Here is a 21,423-nt window from a genome sequence, read left to right on the forward strand (position 1 = left end):
CTAGATTTCTGTGTACTTATTGGTTGCTGATTAACTTTAAATGACAGCTAACATTTTTTGTACTTTATAGTTTACAGAGCACTTTCTCCCAGGTTTTTTCATTTCTTCATTATTAGAGGTGGATAAGGTAAGCATTATCAGAACATCCTTATTATTTCTAAACACCCTAATAATTCTGTGATTGTTGGTGAGTCAATAATATGTGCACAATAGAAACTTAATGAAAACCAGTGGTTCTGGTGAACAGAGATTTGGTAACATACAAATAAGCACAGGATCATTACAGTCTTCTTTTAGAATGGCGACTTTCTTTAACTGCCATCATTTTTTATTATCCACTACAATATCCATCATTTCTTGGTATGAAGAATCTTTCTCTCTCCACCTGGAAAATTAGTAAGGGCTTTGTATGTGACATTAGAAACATAATGATGAGAAAGAAATAAGGAAGGAAGGAAAAACAGGAAAGTATGGAAGGGAATTATGGAGAAGGGAGGATAGAAGAAAGGAAGGAATGAAGTGAAAGAGAAAAGAGGAAAGAGACAAAGGAAAGAGTAGGGGTGGGGAGAGAAACACAATCGAGATTGAATCATTGTCATGATACATTTTAATCTTGTAAAGTTTCTTTCACATGAGCTTTCAACTTTCAGTTTTATTTTTAAACGATCTCATCCCTACACTTCCGGGTACAGTACAGAGAACTCTTCTCCTCTGAACCATTTGAGAATAAGTTGTCAATAACGTTCTGAAGCCTCATCATCCCAGACATCACTCCAGATAGTCTAGCATGTACTTCCAACAACGACATTCTCCTATATAACCACAACATCACCATCAAATTCAAGAAATTACCATTGATGGTTATCACCATCCAATCCTCAAACCCCCTTCAGTTTCCTCGGTTATCCCAGTAATATCCCTTATAACAGATAGATCGATTTGGAAATATATGTTACATTTGGTTGTCATGTTCTTTAATTTCCTTATTTTGGGCTAGTCTCTTAGTCTTTCCTTGACTTTTGTGCCCTGACACTTCTAAAGATTACAGGTCAGTTATTTTCTAGGATGTCCCTCAATTGTGTTTGATTTTTTTCTTATGATTAAGTTTAGGTCATGCAATTTTCGCAGAAATAACACAGAAGTGATGCTCTGTTCTTTCCATTGCATCCCATTAGATGGTACATGATTTAATTTCTACCATTACTGGTGATATTCACTTTAATCACTTGAATGAGGTGGTGTCTTCAGATTCTACTGTAAAGTTAGACTATTTTCCTTTGTAATAGCGTTTTGTGGTAAGCTACTTTGAAACTATGTAAATATACTATACCTCATCAAACTTTAAATTTATTCACTTACTTATATCAGTATGACTTCATAGTTTCTTATTTTATTCAGTGAATAAATGCCATTATTATTTATTTTGACGCTAAAATTGTCCCACATTTGGTCAGTGGGAGCTCCCTCAAGCTGACTCTTGTGTCCTTTTGACTATTCCCAGCATTGTTTGAACATTTCCTTGGTTTTTAGCATAAGATGTTATATAGGCCTTCCCTGCCTCAGCCCTGGAATCAGCCATTTCTCTAAGTAGTCCTGGTTTCTTTTAGGGGAGACTGATTTTTAGAAGCCAGTGTGTTCATTGCTATTGAGGTGTCACTGTTTGAACCCTCTAATGGGCAGAACAAGGGGATATACAATGAATATATAAATTACACACCCGTACACATAATACACATACATATATATCCCCACTTACACATCTGTGTTTACCTACCTACCTACCTGTCTGTCTATGACAAATCACCAGTTCACACCAGTACCTCTAATTCCAGTGCAACACCACAGAGTTCATTTTTGTTTTCTTCCTTTTGTATTTAGCTCCCTTCTCTGACTGAGACAAACCAGCCTCTTCTTATCCTTAATATGTTTACTTCGTTGATCAGTAACCCATCTTCACCTCCCCTGCTGCTCCTTCCCCACGCTTGGCTTCTGACACTTTGAGTCAGGCTGCTTCCCATCCCACCGCCACACGGGTGCTCCCATCCCGTGAGAGCTCCGCTCACCCTGCTTGGGGTGACACCCCCTGCCGAGCACCCTCCCTGTTTTCCCTGTACGCTGCGCCAGGTCACCGCTCCAGAGGGACGCCCTCCGTCTTCTGCTTGTGCTCTGACATTCTGTGCTGGTCCACCACCGTGCACAGCTGCCCTCCTCACCCTGCTTGGGCTCTGACTCCCCAGCACAAATCCTCCTCATGGATTCCATCACACTGCGTTGCCCTTGCTCGCTCTGGCTCTGATGTGCCTTGGTGGGCGCCCTGTCCATGGCTACACTGTTCAGCGTGCTTGGGTTTGGACATCCACACCAGGCTCCCCCATTCCATGGTCGCCCTCCTTGGGCTCTGATTTGTGCCCCTCACCCCATCCTTGTTTTCATGCTGTGCTCCAGATCACCCCCATATGTGGAAGTCATTCTTACCTCCTTGGGCTCTGACACTCCACACAGGGCAGCCCTTCTCTGCAGACCGCTTCTCATTTTTGTCTGGTTCTGACAATCTGCCTTGGGCTACTGCAGCTCCTCTGCCCTTCCCCTCCCCTCGCCTCCTCTTCTAGGTGGAAGGGAAGGGAACAAGACCTAAAATAAACATTCTTAATTTTACAATTAATATATGTGATGAGGAAAAATCATAAATTTCTTTATGGCAGGACAGTCAAACTAAATCAGAACTGAAACACACATAACAACCACCTACACACCCATTTGGGACGAGCCTTTCCCGGTGTTTGGTGTGCACCTGCATTACACATTAACCAGACCTCCTCAAGGCAGGAGGATGTAACCAGCCTTTGAGAAGAATGGTCCCATTCTTCAGACGTCAGCACTGTAATTTTAAGATTACTATTTCTCTTTCCATCCTGTACAGGGAGTTGCAGAGACCTAAAGGCTTGCTCTGTACATGCACACCTGAACAAACATCTCTGATTAACTTTATTTATAATGTTAACCTGTTAATGTGATACATCATTCTTTGTCTAACCATATCTCTAATGCTTGACCAGTGGAACAGACCTCAGAGCTTTCTGAAAGACTGTCTCCTGGGTTATAACCCTCAGTTTGGCTCAAATAAAATTCTCTCTTTTCTTTCTAGCTTGATAGTTAATTTGAGTTTTTGTCGACATAGATATCCATTGCTAACAATCCATTAAACAATTCAAAAACTACCATCCTACTTCCATGCCTGTAATCCCCGATTGCCTGGCTTTTTTAAAGGCAAATACTGTTATCAGTTTGGTATGTATCTTTTCAGACCTTTCAGACCTTCTTCCTTTGTACTTACGTGTATGTATGCATCTACATAAGCATATAGTTTTGCTTTGTCTTTAAAGTAAATGCTGTGTTTTACATGTTATTCTTCAGTTCTCTTTTCTTAAAAAATAGTGTAACATTATCTCTTGGCATCACAGGTTAGCACATAGGATAGGCCCATCTCTGTTTATTAAAGTGCTATATAGTATATTTCATAGGACGGACTTACCATAGTTTCCTTGACTGTTAGTTCATTTCCATTGTTCTGTTGTTACAAGTAGTGCTGCACTGAACTGTCTGACCATGCTTTCTTAAGCTCACATGTGTCTCTTTCTCATATAGGTAATGGAATTTCAAGGTCAAGCATTTTAACTTCAGTAATGATAACAACTAGGATTTGCTGAACATACTTGTTCTAGACACTGTATTAAGTTTTTTACATATATTTTCTCAGTTCTCACAAAAAATTGCTAGTATAATTATTCTCATTTTGTAGATGAGGAAACCAAAGAAAAGTGACTCAGAGTCATAGAACTAAGTGGTAGAGCCGGCACATGAACCCAGGTAGTTTATTTGCAGAGACCCTGGTCCGGATTACCTCACTATATTGATTCGGTGATCTCTTTTCCCATCATCATGGGAACAAAAGTCTACACTACTAAATATTTATCCCTTCCATGTACTCTGTGATTAAAGGAAGGTTAATCAGGGCACTTTTAGTTGTCTTAGGTTTTAACACACATTCTGTGCCCCAGCGGCTTAGAGATGTCATTATCCAGAACTCCTTCCAAACTAAGCTTATTATTGAATCAAGATTTATTAATAAATTTTTAAAATTACATATCTACCAAGGAATAAAATAAGATGGCAATTTACATAGATTACCCAGAAAGATGGGAGTGTTAAAGAGCTGAAAATGTGATTCTGTACAGAGAGGATAAAGTCCATAGCAAGGCCTTTAGTTTAAGAAGAGGGAATTAGTAAGCATAATACCGTGGTGAAAAGTGGTGGACTATGACATTTTTCTTATCTGTATATGTACATACAAGGTTGTAAGGTGATTAAAATACAAAAAGCAAAACAGTTTGGTCTAAGAAAAGGAAATAGTAAATAGTAAATAGTGATCATTAGATCCCATATTACATATGCAATTATATTTGGAAGAGCTCCCAGATATATGGGCCCCTGTTATCGAAAGTTTTGCTTTTTGAAGAATATTATATAAACAAGATTTCAATTTATTAACTGGCAAATATTACTTGAAAATCTTTCTATGAAAAGTATAAATACCCCAAATATAATTTTGTTTGGCATTTTATTTAATAAATCAAACAGAACTGGGCTTTCTCATTCCTAAAAATAACCAATCTGAAAAGTCACTAACTGGGGGATGAGAAGAGATGGTACACTGAGAGACTGTATTTAGTGCTGCCACTTGTCATATTTTCTCATAAAATCCTATTTTATGATGTGACTTTGCAAAAATCAGTTATATGCAGAGGAAGAGATAGGGCTAAAAGCCAACATGGGATTATAGATTGAAATATGCTGTTTTTCTTCTACAACATGTAAATCAAAGTTTAGTGTTAACATGGGGATTTTGTATCTATAATCAGTTGAGATTAGGTATTTCTGGATTTTTTAGAAGATAATATAATTTTGAATTAGGATACTTAAAAAAAATCTATCTCTGAAATCCACTTGTATTTTTTTTCTTATTGTTTGTGTATATTTGACTCAAATGGCCACCATATCATATCTCTTTGCAAAGTTCAGAATAAATAAAATTTTAATTTTTTCATAAGTTTACTTAGATTGACTTTAATAGTTAAACTACAATAAACATAAATAGCCACCCATTTCAAGCTCCTTTCCCTAGTAAATATTGATAAAATTGTATTTGGTGTAAGGCACAATTTAAAAAAATAATTTGTTCATGCACCAATTACCTGTTTTTCTTCTGTTGTAACAAAAAGTTTAACAAAAATAGTATATGAAGTAGGCAGTGGTGACCTACTAGTTTGCTTTGACCATAGCAAGTGCCAGCAGACCATTGTGACAGATACTTTCCCCTTTTTTTCCATGATGCTAAAATTGTTGTATTATTTGTCTTTGCAGTTTTTCTTTACATCTTTTGGTGCCAGGGATAGAAGTTACCTAAGTATCTTTAGGTTGTGGCAGAACGTACTATTAGACAAGGTAAGTGTTCACACCAGAGGTGAGTGCTTGTTATAACAGCGACCTCCCAATGTGTACCTAAACAGTGTTTGTGAGTTGAAAGCTCCTTTTTATTTTTATGGAGTTAATTTTGACTAGACTCTTCAAATTCCAACAAGAAACTTGAAGTAACATAAAATCCATAGTTACAAGTTAAGATGTTAATTGTAACCCCCAGGGTAACCACTCAGAAAATAACTTTAAAAATATGGTAAAAGAAACATAAAGGGAATGAAAATGGCACACTAGAAACATCTGTTTAACACATAAGAAGGCAGTAATGGAGAAATAGAGGGACAAAAAGACCTAAGACACAGAAAACAAATTACAAAATGGCAGACATTACATTAAATTGTTAAACCTAAGTGGATTAAACACTTCTAGCAGAAGGCAGAGGTAAGCAGAATGAATGAAAAAAACATGATTTGACTATATGCTGTCTAAAAGAAACACCTTAGAGGTAAAGATAGAAATTGATGGAAAGTAAAATGATGGAAAAAGATACACGATGCAAACAATGATCAAAAGAGAGCTGGAGTAACTATAGTAATATCAGACTAAATAGGCTGAAAGATAAAAATTACTAGAGACAAGGAAGAAGATTTTGTAATAATGAAAGGGTCAATCCACCTGGAATTCATAACAATTGTACACTTACATGCATCTAATAAGAGAACTGTAAGATTCATGGAATAAAAACTGACAGAACTGAAGAGAAAAATTGACAATTCAACAATAATTGTTGGGAGATTTCAGTACCCCACTATCACTGATATATAGAATACCCAGACAGAAGATCAAGGAAACAGAGGAGTTGAACAACACTATAAACTAACTAGACTTAAAAGACATCTATGGGACATTCCACTCATAACAGAATATACATCCTTCTCAAGTGTACACGGAACATTCTCCAGGAGAGAGGCCATATACTACGTCATTAAACAAGCCTTAATAAATTCGAAAGGATTGAAATAATACAAAATATGTTCTCTAACCACACTGGAATGACATTAGAATTCAGTAACAGAAGTAAATTTGGGAAATTCACACAAAAAAAGTGGATATAAAGCAGAACACTCCTAGAAAGCCAAGGGGTGAAAAAAGAAATCACAAGGGAAATTAGAAAATACTTTGAGTTAACTGAAAGCAAAAAACCCCAGCATACCAAAGCTTATGAGATATAGATAAAGCAGTGCTTAGTGGGTAGTTTATAACTATAAACACCTATATTAAAAAAGAAGAATGATCTTGAATTAACTTTCCACCTTAAGAAATTAGAAAAAAAGAGAGAGGTGAAGCTCCAAGCAAGTAGAAGCAAGGAAATAATAAAGATTAGAACAGAAATTAATGAAATATAGGATAAAAAATAGTGGTAATCAACATAACCAGAAGTTCTTTATTTGAAAAAGATCAACAAAATTGACAAACCTTTAGCTAAGTTTACCAAGAAAAAAGAAGATTAAAATGATTTCATCCAGAAGTAAGAGTGGTAACATTACTACTGACCTTACAAAAATAAAGGGTTCATTCTCTGAGCAATTGTGTGCCAACAGATTAGTTAGCCTAAGTGAAATGGACAAATGCCTAGAAAGTCACAAACTATTGAAAGTGACTCAAGCAGAAATAGAAAATCTGAATAGACCTATGTCAAGGAAAGAGATTGAACTAGTAATAAAAAAATCTACCTATAAAGAAAAGCACAGGCCCAGATGGCTTCATTGGTGAATTCTGCCATATGTTACAGTAGAATTAACACCAGTCCTTCACAAAATATTCCAAAAAACAAAAGAGGAGGTAACACTTCCCAGCTCACTCTATGAAACCAGTATTACCTTGATAGCAAAACCAGACAAAGAACCCCACAAGAAAACTACAGACCAGTATTTATGCTCAATGTAGACACAAAAATCCTCAACAAAATAGTAGCAAACCAAAACCAGCAATACACAAGAAACATTATATGCCATGATTTATACAAGGTTGTTCAACATATGAAAATCAATCAATATAATACACTATATTAGAATAGAGGACAAAAACACGACGTGATCATTTCAATCAGTACAGAAAAAAATTTTAACAAAACCCATCATCCTTTCATGATTAAAAAACAAAACAAATTAGGTCTAGCAGGGAATTTCATTAACCTCATAAAGCTCATAGCTAGCATATTTAATGGTGGAAGACTATAATGCTTCCCTCTTAAGGCCAGGAACACAACAAGGATGCTCTTTCTTGCCACTTCTATTCAACATTGTATTGAAGGTTCTAGCCAGAGAAATTAGGCAAGAAAAATAAGTAAAAGACATCCAGACTAAAAGTGTAGAAATAAAATTGTCTCCATTGGCAGATGACATGTTTTTGTATGTATAGAATTCTAAGAGCACCAATAAAAACATGTTAGAACTAATAAGTTCAGCAAGGTTGCAGAATACATGACCAAAATACAGAAATAAGTTGTATTTCTATATATTCACAATAAAAAAACTGAAAATAAAATTTAAAAAGTTTATAATAACATCAAAAAAGAATAAAATACTTGGGAATACATTTAACAGAAGTATAATACATGTACACTGAAAGCTGCTAAACATTGTTGGAAGAAATTAGACTTAAGTAACGAAAAGAATCTCATGCTTACGGATTGGAAGACTTAATATTGCTAAGATGGCTGTACTCCCCAAATTGACCTGCAGTTCAGTGTGATCCCTATCAGAGTTCCAACTGGTATTTTTGTAGAAATTGACAAGTGAACCCTAAAATTCATATGGAAATAGAAGGTACCCACAATAGCAAACAAATCTTAAAAAAGAAGAACAAAGTTGGATAAATTAGTCTGTTAGGGCTGCCATAACAAAATGCCATAGAGTGGCTTAAACAACAGAAAGTTATTTTCTTAGAGTTCTGGAACCCAGAGGCCCCATCTCCAAATGCCATCACATTGGGATTTGGGGATTCTACATATGAATTGGGGGGGGGCATAATTCAGTCCACAGCAACCTCATTTAACCTAATTTCCTCCTTAAAGTCTCCATCTCCAAGTATAATCATATTGGGGGTTAGAACTTCAACATGTGCATTTAGGGGGATACAATTCTGTTCCTAACATTGGAGGACTTACACTTCTTGATTTCAGTGTTTACTACAAAGCTGCAGTAATCAAGGCAATATATCTCCTGGCATAAATCTAGATATACAGGTTAATGGCATAGAATTGAGACTCCAGAGATAAAATCTTACACTTAACCAATCATAAATTGATTTTTGACAAGGGTGCCAAAACAATTCAATGGGGGAAAGAATAGTCTTTTCACAAAATGGTGTTAGAATAACTAGATATCTACATGCAAAATAATAAATTTTAACCCCTACTTCATATTATATACAAAAATTAACTGAAAATGGATCATCGACCTAAGTGCAAGATCTATAAGTATAAAACCCTCAGAAAAAACTGTAGCTGTAAATCCTCAAGCCCTTTGGATTAGACATTGGTTTCTTAGATAGGACATTAAAGCTCAAATGACAAAAGAAAAAAATAAGATAAATTGGCCTTCATCAAAATTAAAAACTTTTGTGCTTGAAGGGGTCCATTAAAAGAGGGAAAAAGACAACTAACTCATTGAGAGAAAATATGTACAAGTTATATATCTGATAGGTATTTGTGTCTAGAATATATAAAGAACTCTTACAACTCAACAAGAAAAAGACATATAACCAATTAAAAATGGGCAAAGGATTTAAATAGTAATTTCTCCGAAGAAGTTATACAAATGACCAAGTGCATAGAAGATGCTTAGTGTCATTTGCTATTAGAGAAATGTAAATCAAAACCATGAGATACCCCTTCACACCCATTGGAATGGCTAAAATAAAAAGACAGATTAGCAGATGTTGAAGATGTGAATAAATTGGACTGCTCATGCATTGCTGTCGCATCATAAAACTGAAAAAATTGATAAACAGTTTTGTAGTCTCTCAAAATGTTGAACATAGAGTTAGCATATGAACCAGCAATTCCATTTCTAGGTTTCTATGCAGGGGAATGGAAAGCTTACTGTTCACACAACAACTTGTACTAAAATATTCATAGCTTTATTCATAGTGACCAAAAAATGGAAACATCCTCAATGTCCATTAACAGAAGAAAGTGTACATACAGATATACAAAATGTATAGTCATACAATGGAATAGTATTTAGCAATAAAAAGGAGTGAAGTACTGATACATGTTACAACATGGGTAAACCTTGAAACATTATGCTACGTGAAAGAAGCCAGTCCTCAAAGAACACATATTTGATGATTCTATTTTTATTAAATGTCCAAAATCGGCAAATTCATAGAAATTGAAAATAAATTTGTGACCAGGGGAGGGAGGAATGAGGAGTGACTGCTAATGAATTTGGGCATCTTTTTGGGTTGATGAAAATATTCTAAAATTAGTACTGATAGTTGTACAACTCAGGATATGCTAAAAACTACTGGATTGTATGCTTTTAGAAAAGTGAATTTTATGGTTTGTGAGTTATATCTAAGTAAAGCTGTTACTGAAACAACTGGTTTGGGAGAAGAATAGAGCTTTCCAGCTGATAAGAAAAGGCTCCTCTGCAGTGAGAGCTCAAACACCACTGGTGGGAACTTGACCTCTCCCCACCACTCCCCAGATAAGCCCCTCATTGGAGTGGACGAATTTTGCCTGCGGGATTTTAGGATTGAATGCTGTAACGAATTTTCAAACTTTAGGGAACCTGCTAAGATTTGGCTCTTTCAAACAGTGCTTTGCTCAGATGCTTTCACTTTCCTGGAGTTCAGGGTAGGGGTGGGGTGGAGGGGCAGGGGGAGTGGGATACGATGCGAAGTGACCTGGAAGTCGGGAGGTGGAGGAGAGAGAGAAGAGAGAAGCGGGTCGTGTAGGGAAGCGTGCCAAGCACAGACCCTCCTCCCTCCCTTGCATAACAGACAAGGCTGGCAGGGCAGCCCCAAGACCAACCCCCACTTCCTTGAGTCTTTCTTGGCGTTTGGGCGCCCAGTCTCCCTCGGAGCCCGATGCCCATGCTCCTGGCCTGGGAGATGCTCAGGCTGGCAGGCCTGCGGGTGCCGGGACCAGCAGTGCCTGGCAGCCAACTGCAAGAGCACAAAACCGCTGCACTGAGGTGTGCGGCCCGACAGCCCCACTCTGCCCTTCCAGGTCGTGCTGTGGAAAGCCTCCGCCCCGCAACTGCAGGCCCGCCGCGTTCAGACGCATCATCATAATTACAGATGGCTGCTCTTACTGGCATAGGGCTGAAAACTACAATGTTGCCATAGGGACATGGCTAACTCTACCCCAAACACCAAGTTGTTTTGATTGCTCTGGAAATACCCCGGGTGCATTATTTAATTCTAACAAGGAGCTGCTACCGCATCCCACGTTCGGTGATACGCTGGATCAGAGCGGCCTCTCCAAATCACTTTCGAGCTTACTGCACGAGAGGAAATTGGGATGCAGCCTCAGGAAAACAAATACCTCCAGGGAAGTGATAAAGTGCAGGCTTAGCCAGGGGGAAAACTGAGATCTGAAATGTAATGAAAAAAGAAAAACAAACAAACAAACAAAAACCTCTTTGAAGTGGGAGGAAGAGAGGGAATTCCAGGACTCTCCTGAGGCCACTATAGCGGATAAACGCTGTCTACCGACTGGAAGTAAAATCTAACCCTCTTTGGAAAGATCCTGATGTCAGCTGTGTTCTTGATGTGCTCAGAGGAGTATCAATGTTTTTACGGTAGTTCTACCTTTCAGATCTTTGGATTATTTGGTTATCTTTAATGTTGAACATGCAATTCTATTCCAAGTAGACGCAGTGCTCTCATTTTAATAAATAGAACGATGACCATTTCTGCTCTATGGTAGGACAAAAATCCACATTTACGCATATACTATATGTTAAGTGCTATACAGAACTTAATGAAAGTTTAAGGTGAGATCTCAGTTTTAAAATTATCCTAATTGGAATTTTAAACTCTGTAGAATTCACCCAGAAAAGGAATTAGAAAATAAAATCAACAACAAAACTACCCTTCCTAGTGATCTTTGAAGAACATTTTTTTAATATACTAATATCTATAACAATAATAGTAACTCTCACTTATGAAGTATTAGGTGCCAGACATAGTGCTAGGTGCTTCGTGTAGTCTCAATATTGTTTGTAATTTTACAAGTCTCAGTTGTCTTCTAGTTTTTTTAAAGAAATTAAATTTTGGTTAGATTTCTTGATCTTTTCTAATACTATTTTTAAAAAGAAGGAAAAAATCAAAATCCATAAAATATACAGACTAACTAAATTCTGTAAGACAAGTAATGTGAATAATAAATTTTACATATATTGCAAAATATTTTTAGAAGATTTGAAATTTAGAATATTATATTTATTACCGGATTTTGATATAATGAAGGAATTTGAGAATAAAAGTAAATATGTCTGATTTTTGCTTACTTCTTGCATAAGGGGGCCTTAAAAACAAAGCAGATTAATCTAGATAAAAGATTAGTCCATTAAGATTAATACAACAGAGTGATTTTAACTCTATGTGTATGTATGTGTGTTTGTGTGTATTTGTTTCTTCAGTAAAATAAATCCACAAAAAGGAAAAAAAGCTGGAGGCAAATATAATGCCTTTGAAAAAGAATGCTTTTTTAAATTTTATTGACGTATTGAAGTTGATTTACAATATGTTAATTTCTGGTGTACAGCATAGTGATTCAGTTATATATACATATGTATACATATTCCTTTTCATATTCTTTTTCATTATAGGTTATTATAAAATATCAAATGTAGTTCCCTGTGCTGTATAGTAGGACCTTGTTGTTTATCTCAAAGAATGCTTTTTTAAAAAAAATTTTATTTCATTTTTTGTTTTTGGCAAAGAATGCTTTTAAAAGTACATTTTTTTTTCATTCATTAGGTTCCTCTGATGCATTGCTTCAGAAAGAACAGTTTATTTCAGATATTTGGCTTAGCTTGCCATAAGTCTTCAATGTTTAGACATGCTTACATTATCACCGTGGTCATTCATGCTGTAATTGATATCCCTTCAACTTAGTTCACAACCCTTGAGTTTGGCACCCTTCTCTAGATAGCACATTGAGTATTTGGGGTTCGTAGGGCCAGAAGAGCGTGTCAGCTCCGTTCTTTGAAACAAACAATTGATGTTTTCTTTTTTTTGTATAGAACCTTGGTTTAAGATGAGTCCCTAGGCCCTTCCCTACTTGATTCCTCCACTATTTTGTTGCATTTAAGCCCCTCCCCCTTCCATGTTCTGTACCAGGTCAGACAGTCTTGCTACCTGTTTTTGCATGGTCCACAAAGTAGAAGTGATTTTACAATTATGTTTCATGACACAATTATATGAAATTCAAATTTCAGTGTCCATTAATAAAATTTTATTGAAACACAGCCATGCTCATTCTTTCTGTGTTGTCTGTGGTTGCTTTCACACTGCAGTGGCAAAGTTGAGTAGTTGCAACAGAGACTGAATGGGCCACAAGGCCTGAAATATTTACTCTGTGGTCTTTTACAGAAACAGTTTTTGGACCTCTGAACTATACTAAAGCCAGATTTATTTATTTTTTTGTTTTTTTTAACATGTATGCCTGCTAGTATTAGCTTCTTGCTTAATACCCATTACCCTTGGAATAAAATTTTAAAGTTTTATGTAGGGACTGTATGATTTGGCCCCAGCATGCTACTCCAGCCTCATTAATACTTTTCTGTTTCTAGTGATATTATTGTATTATTAGATTTGGGATTACTGATACTAATAATATAGGCAGGATGTGTACAGAATCAAATTATTCATTTTGCACTATTTTTCTCTCAGAGAGATAATAGCAGTCTCTCTTGCCAGTACATGGGAGCTACTAGGAAGCTAGCTCTTCATGGAAATTGAAGAGTACATTTTGAAAGTGAATATTTAAATCCAGGGCCTGGTAGAGCAGAAATCTGTGCTCATTTTAAATTATAAAGCTTAAAGAGACAGAATGGCTTTTAGGCTTATTCCCAAAGGGCAGAAGGAAGGGGCATGTGTCAGGACTAGGGATGAGGTGATGAGGGGAGCTTTTTCAATGTATACAAACCCCTCCCTCTCCAAATTCTGTTACATGTCTCTCCAGCTTCTATTTTGGGAGTCTCTGATTGAAGGATGACAGAAGGGTATCCTGTTTCTCAAGTGGGTTAAAAGAGTTTAAAATAGTTGATTAATTGTACTAGTATGTATACAGAAAGAATATGTCAATCTGGAGGATGCTTGGCCAGACTTAGGCTGAGAATTTAGGACTTAGGGCAGAAAAGCAATCACAGAGGCAGACTTTGATCACTAGAAAAATATACAGAGATGAGTCATCAGGCCCTACCAGTGTCACAGTAAATTGTCCCTTAAAACTATCTACCTGTGCTGTACTCCATGTTTATCATGCACATTTCTGGTGATAGTCTGACTTCCAAGGTATTCAGGCACCTGGATGGTAGAATGATTGAAATCTGAAATCTAGAAAGGATCTTTTCCTACTATGCATTAGTGTATTTACTACAGAGCATGTACATGCAGCCTGTGAGTGTGGCTCGTTTAAGTCGGCCACTCTGAGTGCTCCTGTGGGATGTTGACAGTGCTGAGGCCTTCCTCCAAATAGTGGTCAATTTATCAAGGTTATGTCACCTTTGAGACCTTTTGGAGGCCTGTCATCTAGCCTTCTCCAGTAGACTCCTCAGCCTTATCAAATCCTCTTACTCTTCCTAATGCCCCTCTCCAGTGATTTTGGAATTACTTGGAAATCTAGAAGTTTTCCAGTAGTGCTATGAATCTAATAAGTGTAACAGCCAGACCTAAATGGAAAAAATAAAGGCACATTGATAGCTATTTTAAGTTCCATTTTCTATATACTAGCCTGGCAGAATAGAAATATTTGTATTCATATATATTGTTTCCTATTTTTTAACCTTTCTGGTTGGTAGAACCCTCCACCTGTTTTCCCTTGGTCAGCAAAGTGTGCCTCATCCTGCCCAGTCACCTAAGCCAGAAACCTGGTACATCCTTGTTTCTTATGTCTTCTTTGCTAACTTGCCATGTCCGTCATTAAAGCTCTCAACGTTTCTAGCTTGAACCGTTATAATAATCTCCTAAAGATCTTTTTTTTTAATTGAAGAAAAATTGATTTACAACATTGTGTTAGTTCCTGGTAGACAGCATAATGATTCAGCTCTACGTATATATAAATATTCTTTTTCATATTTTTCATTATAGGTTATTACAAGCTATCGAATATAGTTCTTTGTGTTAAAGATCTCTTTTTAATACTCTCATCTGTCCTTTTGGTTGTTTCCAAAGTAATAGTAATTTTAAAAGTGTATCTTTTAGAACACATTTCTGAATTTGTTACTTTTCAATGTGAAACTAGAAGGTGGCTTTTTATATTTTGACACTGTGGACTCCATGTTCTTTAGCGTGACATACAGGCTCTTCATGACCTGGCTGCTGCCCCTCCCCCATGGACTCTTTCCTTCTCCCTCCCTGTGTCCCCCTAGTCACCCAGGTGCTGCTTCACTCCTCTGCACACTTGCATTTGCCATACATGAGCTCATCTTGGCTATTTCAGCAGCATCTCACACCACCGCATGCTCTATTTTGAAACACCTTCTTCCCTTAATTTCCATATCATTCTTTCTGAACTGGCCTCTACCTCTCAGATATTTCCCTTGTTCTTTTTTTTTGCTGGGCACCCGTCTCCTACTCAGCCTTTGTGTGCCAGGCTCTCTTGGGGCCCAGTCTTAGGTTCTATTTTCCCTCTTAAACCTATTAAGCTTAGTTCTGCTCTCTATCCAGTGGTTGACTATAAGGGATTTTTATATTTAGCAGAAGTATATAAAATCATTTACAGTAGAGTTAATGTATATTTTTCTCATAGCTATTTGGTTACCGTAGTAGAGTGAGGATACCTATCTATGGTTTCGGTCAGTGAGAACTGCTATAATATGTCAAAAGCACTGGTTTTTAGGGAGTAGAACCTAGCCCCCTCGTGTGCTCTCTTCAGTTTGAGCAAGTGGTATCCTTCAGGGTCACTCTGGTCCCTCATTCTGCTGTTGTATGAAATGATTAGGTTTTAACAACCCTTCCCCTCCCCCAAAAGGTTGATCCTTGCAGTGCATCAGGTAGCATTTGACTTATCTATACACCTTACTGAATTAAATGGAACAGCTAGGTAGAAATTAGGGCAAGATTTGATGTTTCATTTAGAGGAAGATTTTTCTTCTGGGAAATAAATTAGAACTGATAGATGGGACTCTCCTCAATGTTTATTATAGTCCAGGTCCCTGCCAGGAAGTTATTCTGAATAAAGTAAAAAAGTATTTGTAAAGGAAAGAATTATTGAATAATCAAGATGTAAACTTTTCAATGATGAAAAATATGCTGAATACTTATTGGAATTGCTCCACCTGAACAGCTGGTTCTTCCTGCCATTTCTTGATGTTCCATTTCCAGTACTCAAGAGATGCAGTCCTTGATCGTTGTAAAGGGTTAATGCAGGCATCTGATGAGGATGCCAGTACTGAAGAAGTGGTATATGAAGAAATGATGACATTGCCAGAATGGAATAGGAAGTATTAGCATGGAAAAGAAAATTTAACCCTTAATATATTTAATTTAAAAAACGAGGTTAAAATAGTATTGCGTAGGCAATTTACATAATTGAGCATAAGCAAGATATTTTCATTTGCATTTTATTTTTTCTAATTGATGTGTAGAACTGCAAAAATTGGATACTGTCCCTTTAATAAAACCCTGTTTACCTACCCTGTTCAAGTAGGAGTGGCTTTAGGAACCTGTAGAGCGAGGTGTAACTTCCAATTCTGCGTTCTGTCTGGCAGCCTTGGAAAGAGTGCTGATACTACAAACCAGGAAGTGACAAATAATGTGCTTTAAATTATAATAGAACTAGCCTTTTATAAGGAAAAGCTTCTCATAATAAAACTAGAAGATTGAAGCAGTGATTCTACATAGTTGTCATTAAATGTTTGGAACTCTGCTGCAGATACAGACTTCAAGCATGCTTAGAATACAAAGCTTTCTGGGCCAGACATTGATCTGACTTTTAAGCCTTATCTGATTACTGCTTGATTGTCTTTATTTTGTTCAAGTGCTCATCAGGGTGAACGGGGGCTGGGGGGGGGGCCTCCCTCCCGCTGTTTGCAGGTAAGTGTTCAGTCTTTGTTTAAAATTTAGGTTGTTTCTTATGGTTACTTAACCTTGGCTCTGCTGGTGATTATTGAAAGAATTGTGAATATCAGTCTCGGTATATATTTTAATGTTTGAATGTTCAGCATGACTGTAAATAACCATTTTTGTCACTTTCCCAATTTTGTAGAAAAGTTCATTTTTACAAATTAGCAAATCTATAAGATTCTGAATTAAATGGGTTCTATTTTGTTTACCATTAACATTATTTATATTTAATTAATAGATTTTAAAGTATAATGAAAGTACTGTGCTATTAACCCCTGAGAGTTTTTTGATAGTATTTAAGACATTTACTTACATAGTCAAATAAAATTGTATTTTTGTTATTACTATTTTACTTAAAAGCTTTATTTCTTTCACTCTTAGGTAGCTGTCTCAGTGTTTATCATTGTCCATATACTTGCTTTAGTTTGTTTTTGGAATAGTTTGATACCTATTATTTCAGAATAGTTTTTATAAAAGATTAATCTTCCACAAGTATATTGAAATATTGCTTGTTTCTCTTTATAAAGTTAACCATCCACTTGTGACACTAAAAGTACTTCAAAGATAATGTCTTTGGAATATTGAGTTAATTATTAGTATGAGCTAACTGCTACTGTGGAAAAAAAAAGCTCACAAATGGCTCTTGCTGAGTGGGAGTCAGAAAAGAAATGTCTAGGGGTGTACCTTCAGGGTCGAGGACAGTGGTTCCTTAACTTTCTCTACCACTAGTGATTTTTAAAGTTTTTTTTCGATGAACAGTATGCTTCAAAAGACTTTTTGTCCACCAAATAAGTGGTGTATATTAAATAATAAAATGTTAGAATATTATTGTTTATTAAGCCTGAGATAACCACTCTAGGATAATAAAATTCAGCCCCAAACAAAGAGGCCTGACATTTTACTTAGCTTGAACAACTTTATTGTAGGTAACTGTTTGGGTATTTTTGACTTTTTGAAATGCTTATAATAATATCTAAAGTTTCATCAACTACTGTTGTGGATCCTAGGAATTTGAGAACTAGTAGTCTAAAGTGCAGGAATTTTCTTCCGAATGTCTTTGAGTTTCCATGAAATGTAATAATGAAGGTCGCATAGTGTAATGTAACAGACAAAGATACCATAGCTACTAGACAGAGAGGACAAACAAGGAGAAAGAAAAAAGGAAGTGTGGTACTTATCGCTGGGAGTATCGGGGAGGAATTCAAGGCATTTGTATGTTTTAGCCCCGTAAAATCTCTCTATATTTATTCCAACTATTTCCCCACTTAAAATTTTACTCCAGTTAGGCTGATAAACTACTCATTGACTTCCAAACAAATATTATTTATATTTTTCATGTATTTATTCTGTATTTTTATGTAGGTTCCCTCTCCTGAAATTTCTTCGTTTCTCCATTTCCTCCATTCATGTCCTTCCTTCAGCTCAGCTGAAGACCCTTCTCTAATGTGAAGCCTTATCTGACCACCCTAATCCACAGTGATATTTCTTTCCTTTAGACTTCTGTATCATGTTGATTCTACTGTACTTTAGTACATAATAATGTTACAGTTTGTCATATTTAATTTTTACTTAAAAGTCTCTCACGTTTCTTCAGCTGTAAGTTGTTTGAGAGCAAGTAGTACATCATTTTTATCCTCCTTGGCATCTACTGCGGTGGGACACATTTGGTAGGTTCTGAATAAATGTCTGTTGAATGAATGAGGGATGTAAAGAATCTTGCCAATGGTTGCTTCAAGTGTTATGCTGCCTACCTCTACCTTGCTTAATCATGTGTTAACCATCTAAATATTTCTAAGAATCAGACCGATGGTTATCATTACTATTGTTGTTTTTGTTTTGCTTTATAACACACGAGGTTTCTGTATTAGATAATTTAATAGTGATATGATACCTACAAAGAAAGACAAGCTGAACTTTATTAAAGGTAAATCAAAAGAAATATTCTGAATTCTCGCCTCTTGCATTTTATATTTTAGAAAAATGTAATTTAAAGTTTATTGATATATGAGGTTTTAACTGGAGTTAAAATATTCAGATACATTATGGATTAAGAAGAGGGGTTCTGAATTGATGATTAGAACTCTGAATGGTGACCCAGTGGTCATGGTAAACTGATTGGCTTGCAGAATTTAAATTGCAGATTAGTAGTTGCCAGGAACTACGAACAGAATATTTTATGGAAAGGAAATTTTAAGTCTTAACCTCACATTGACAGTAGTTACTCTATTACACACTTTAAAATCATCATTTACGTATTCTCAGTATCGGCTATGCCAGATAGGTTTTGTTAACTCACTTTTTATAGATGCGGAAAACTGATGTCTAGAAGTCAAGTAACGACCAAAGCCACACACCAGTTGCTGCACAGCGGGTCATTTTGACTTCACTGTGTTATATACTATGTTGTTTCCCAATGGTCAGTGTGACTTTTCTGTTGTTCTAGAGCCTGACCAGACAGGAATTCTGGCAGCTGCTCCAGCAGAACTATGGCACTGAGCTAGGCCTAAATGCTGAAGAGATGGAGAACTTGTCCCTATCGATTGAGGATAATGTGCAGCCAAGGTACCGCAGAACATTTTGAAATGTTAAAATTTTATTTATTATTAATCAAAGCAGATTTATTTTAGATTTTACTAATTGAGACTTTCAAATTATTTATTCACCCTTGGGTGAAATTTGCCTCTCGGTTCTCCGGTTCTCCAGTTTTCTGTAGTGGAATGAGTGAAAGGTGAGGACAGAAAATAGTTTGCTAAATTGGCAAGCAAATTCAGGTCATATGAGGAAATGTTAACTTTGTAACATTTGTCACCTAGGATTTGCTTAAAGCTTGATGTTAGCAAATCTTTTTACTAAGGATCTGGAGAAGTACCTAGTGAAATCTCTGCACTTATAAATAACAATAAAGTAAATTAGCTGGTCGGTATTTAGAGGGATACAAAGATAATACGACTTTTTCTCAATGATACCCTAGCATAGTGCTTGTCATGTAATTGGCACTCAATAAATATTGAGAGCATTAATGAAAGGAGCTTACAGCACTACAGGGAGTGCAAATAATTGTGATAATAATTGTTGAAAATGACAAGGGCCAAAAAGAGCAATAGATAATGTCAGAAAAATTCAGAGCAGAGAGAGATTATTTTTGACTGATGGGAATTCATTTGGAAGAGTGGACATTTTTATTAACCTGTACAAATAAAAGTGCATTTTGTCCAGTGGTAATTGAGGTCATAACAATAAAAACAGCTAAGGATAATACACTACAGTTCTATAGCAAACATTAGCTGAGTGAAAGGAGCCAGCCACCAAAGACCATATATTGTGTGATTCCACTGTTACGAAATGGAGTCCAGAATCAGTATTATCCATAGAGACAGAAAGTAGCATAGTGTTGGCCAGGGTCCGGGAGTGACTGCTGATGGGCATGGGGTTTCTTTTGGGGTGTTGAAAATGTTCTAAAATTAAACAGTAGTGATGGCTGCACAACTCTGTAAACCACTGTACTGTACACTTTAAATAGGGTGAATTTTATGGTATATGAATTATATCTTAATGAAAATTATGTAAATTATTTATTAAAAAATTCTGTGGCAAGTAAGTCTTAAAATGGAAATCTTTTGAAGTTTCCATGTGTGTACAAAAATTTTTCTCTGTCTAGATAGTCCTCTAGCTATGCTGATCCTATTATCCTATTTATATTGTGTCAGTTCAGCATTAATATTTTACAGTCTTTTTTACACAGTTGCACATGCATACTTTATTAGTTTTCTCTAAAGTTAAAAATTTCAATTGTACTTCTCTCCTTGTAAAGTTTACTAGCCTCTCTCAGGTACTGGAGTTGGGTAGAAAAGCAATTGACATAATGCAGAGAACCTAACATTTTTGTAAAGAAGATCTGGATTCTAGTCTGGAGTTTGCCACCAAGTAGCTGAGCAACGTCAGGCAAATTGCTTAACCGTTCTGATCCTCACTTTATTCATCTGTGGAAGGAGGCAGTTAATCTGAATGATCTCCAAGGTCCTTGCTGACTTGAAAAGTTTCTAGTCTTTGAAGACAGAAAGAATAAATATTTTTGATCAGCTGCTCTACACACTCCAATGTCCAGCTTTTCTCTTGGTGACTGAATGTTCTCTAAGAAAAGGTGTGCAGGGGGCAGGGTATAGCTCAGTGGTAGAGTGTGTGCTTAGCATGCCCGAGGTCCTGGGTTCAGTCCCCAGTACCTCTATTAAATTTAAAAAAAAAAAAAAAAAAAGAAAAGGAAAACGTGTGCAGGATCCTTGCTCTCTCTTCTGCTCTTTTCCCTATTCTTCCAACCTCTGAGAGAAACATGTGTCTCAAACCTTTATTTCCCCAGCACCTCCATCTTCTTTCTCTTCATTTTCAATCTTCCCTTCAGTCTCCTTCCTCCTTTTTTCTTTATTTCTCCATAAGCCATCTCCATCCTAAAAATCCTCAAGTTCAGACACACGGCTAGTGGTCTAGTTGGTTTAGGAGTTGGTTTTGTTTGTTTGTTTGTTTGTTTGTTTGATTCCCTCAGAGTCCTGCCATTCTGCCCGACCAGGAGTGACTGACTGGAGAAGAATAGAGTTGAGAGGCTTTTTTAGCTTTTCTGTTTCTTCCTCAGGATAATATGGCTTAAGA

The 21,423-nt window shown here is 36.4% G+C and overlaps 1 protein-coding gene across 1 annotated transcript in view; it reads left to right on the forward strand.

The window, feature by feature from the left end:
* Positions 1 to 21,423, forward strand: part of GRAMD1C (GRAM domain containing 1C) — an 86,737-nt gene that overhangs the window by 33,220 nt on the left and 32,094 nt on the right. Inside the window, 3 exon segments of the mRNA XM_032479356.1 lie at positions 71 to 127; positions 5,422 to 5,502; positions 19,226 to 19,344. Coding sequence (XP_032335247.1) covers positions 71 to 127; positions 5,422 to 5,502; positions 19,226 to 19,344 — 257 coding nt within the window.

Source organism: Camelus ferus, chromosome 1, assembly GCF_009834535.1.
Source record: "Camelus ferus isolate YT-003-E chromosome 1, BCGSAC_Cfer_1.0, whole genome shotgun sequence".
Lineage (NCBI taxonomy): Eukaryota > Metazoa > Chordata > Mammalia > Artiodactyla > Camelidae > Camelus > Camelus ferus.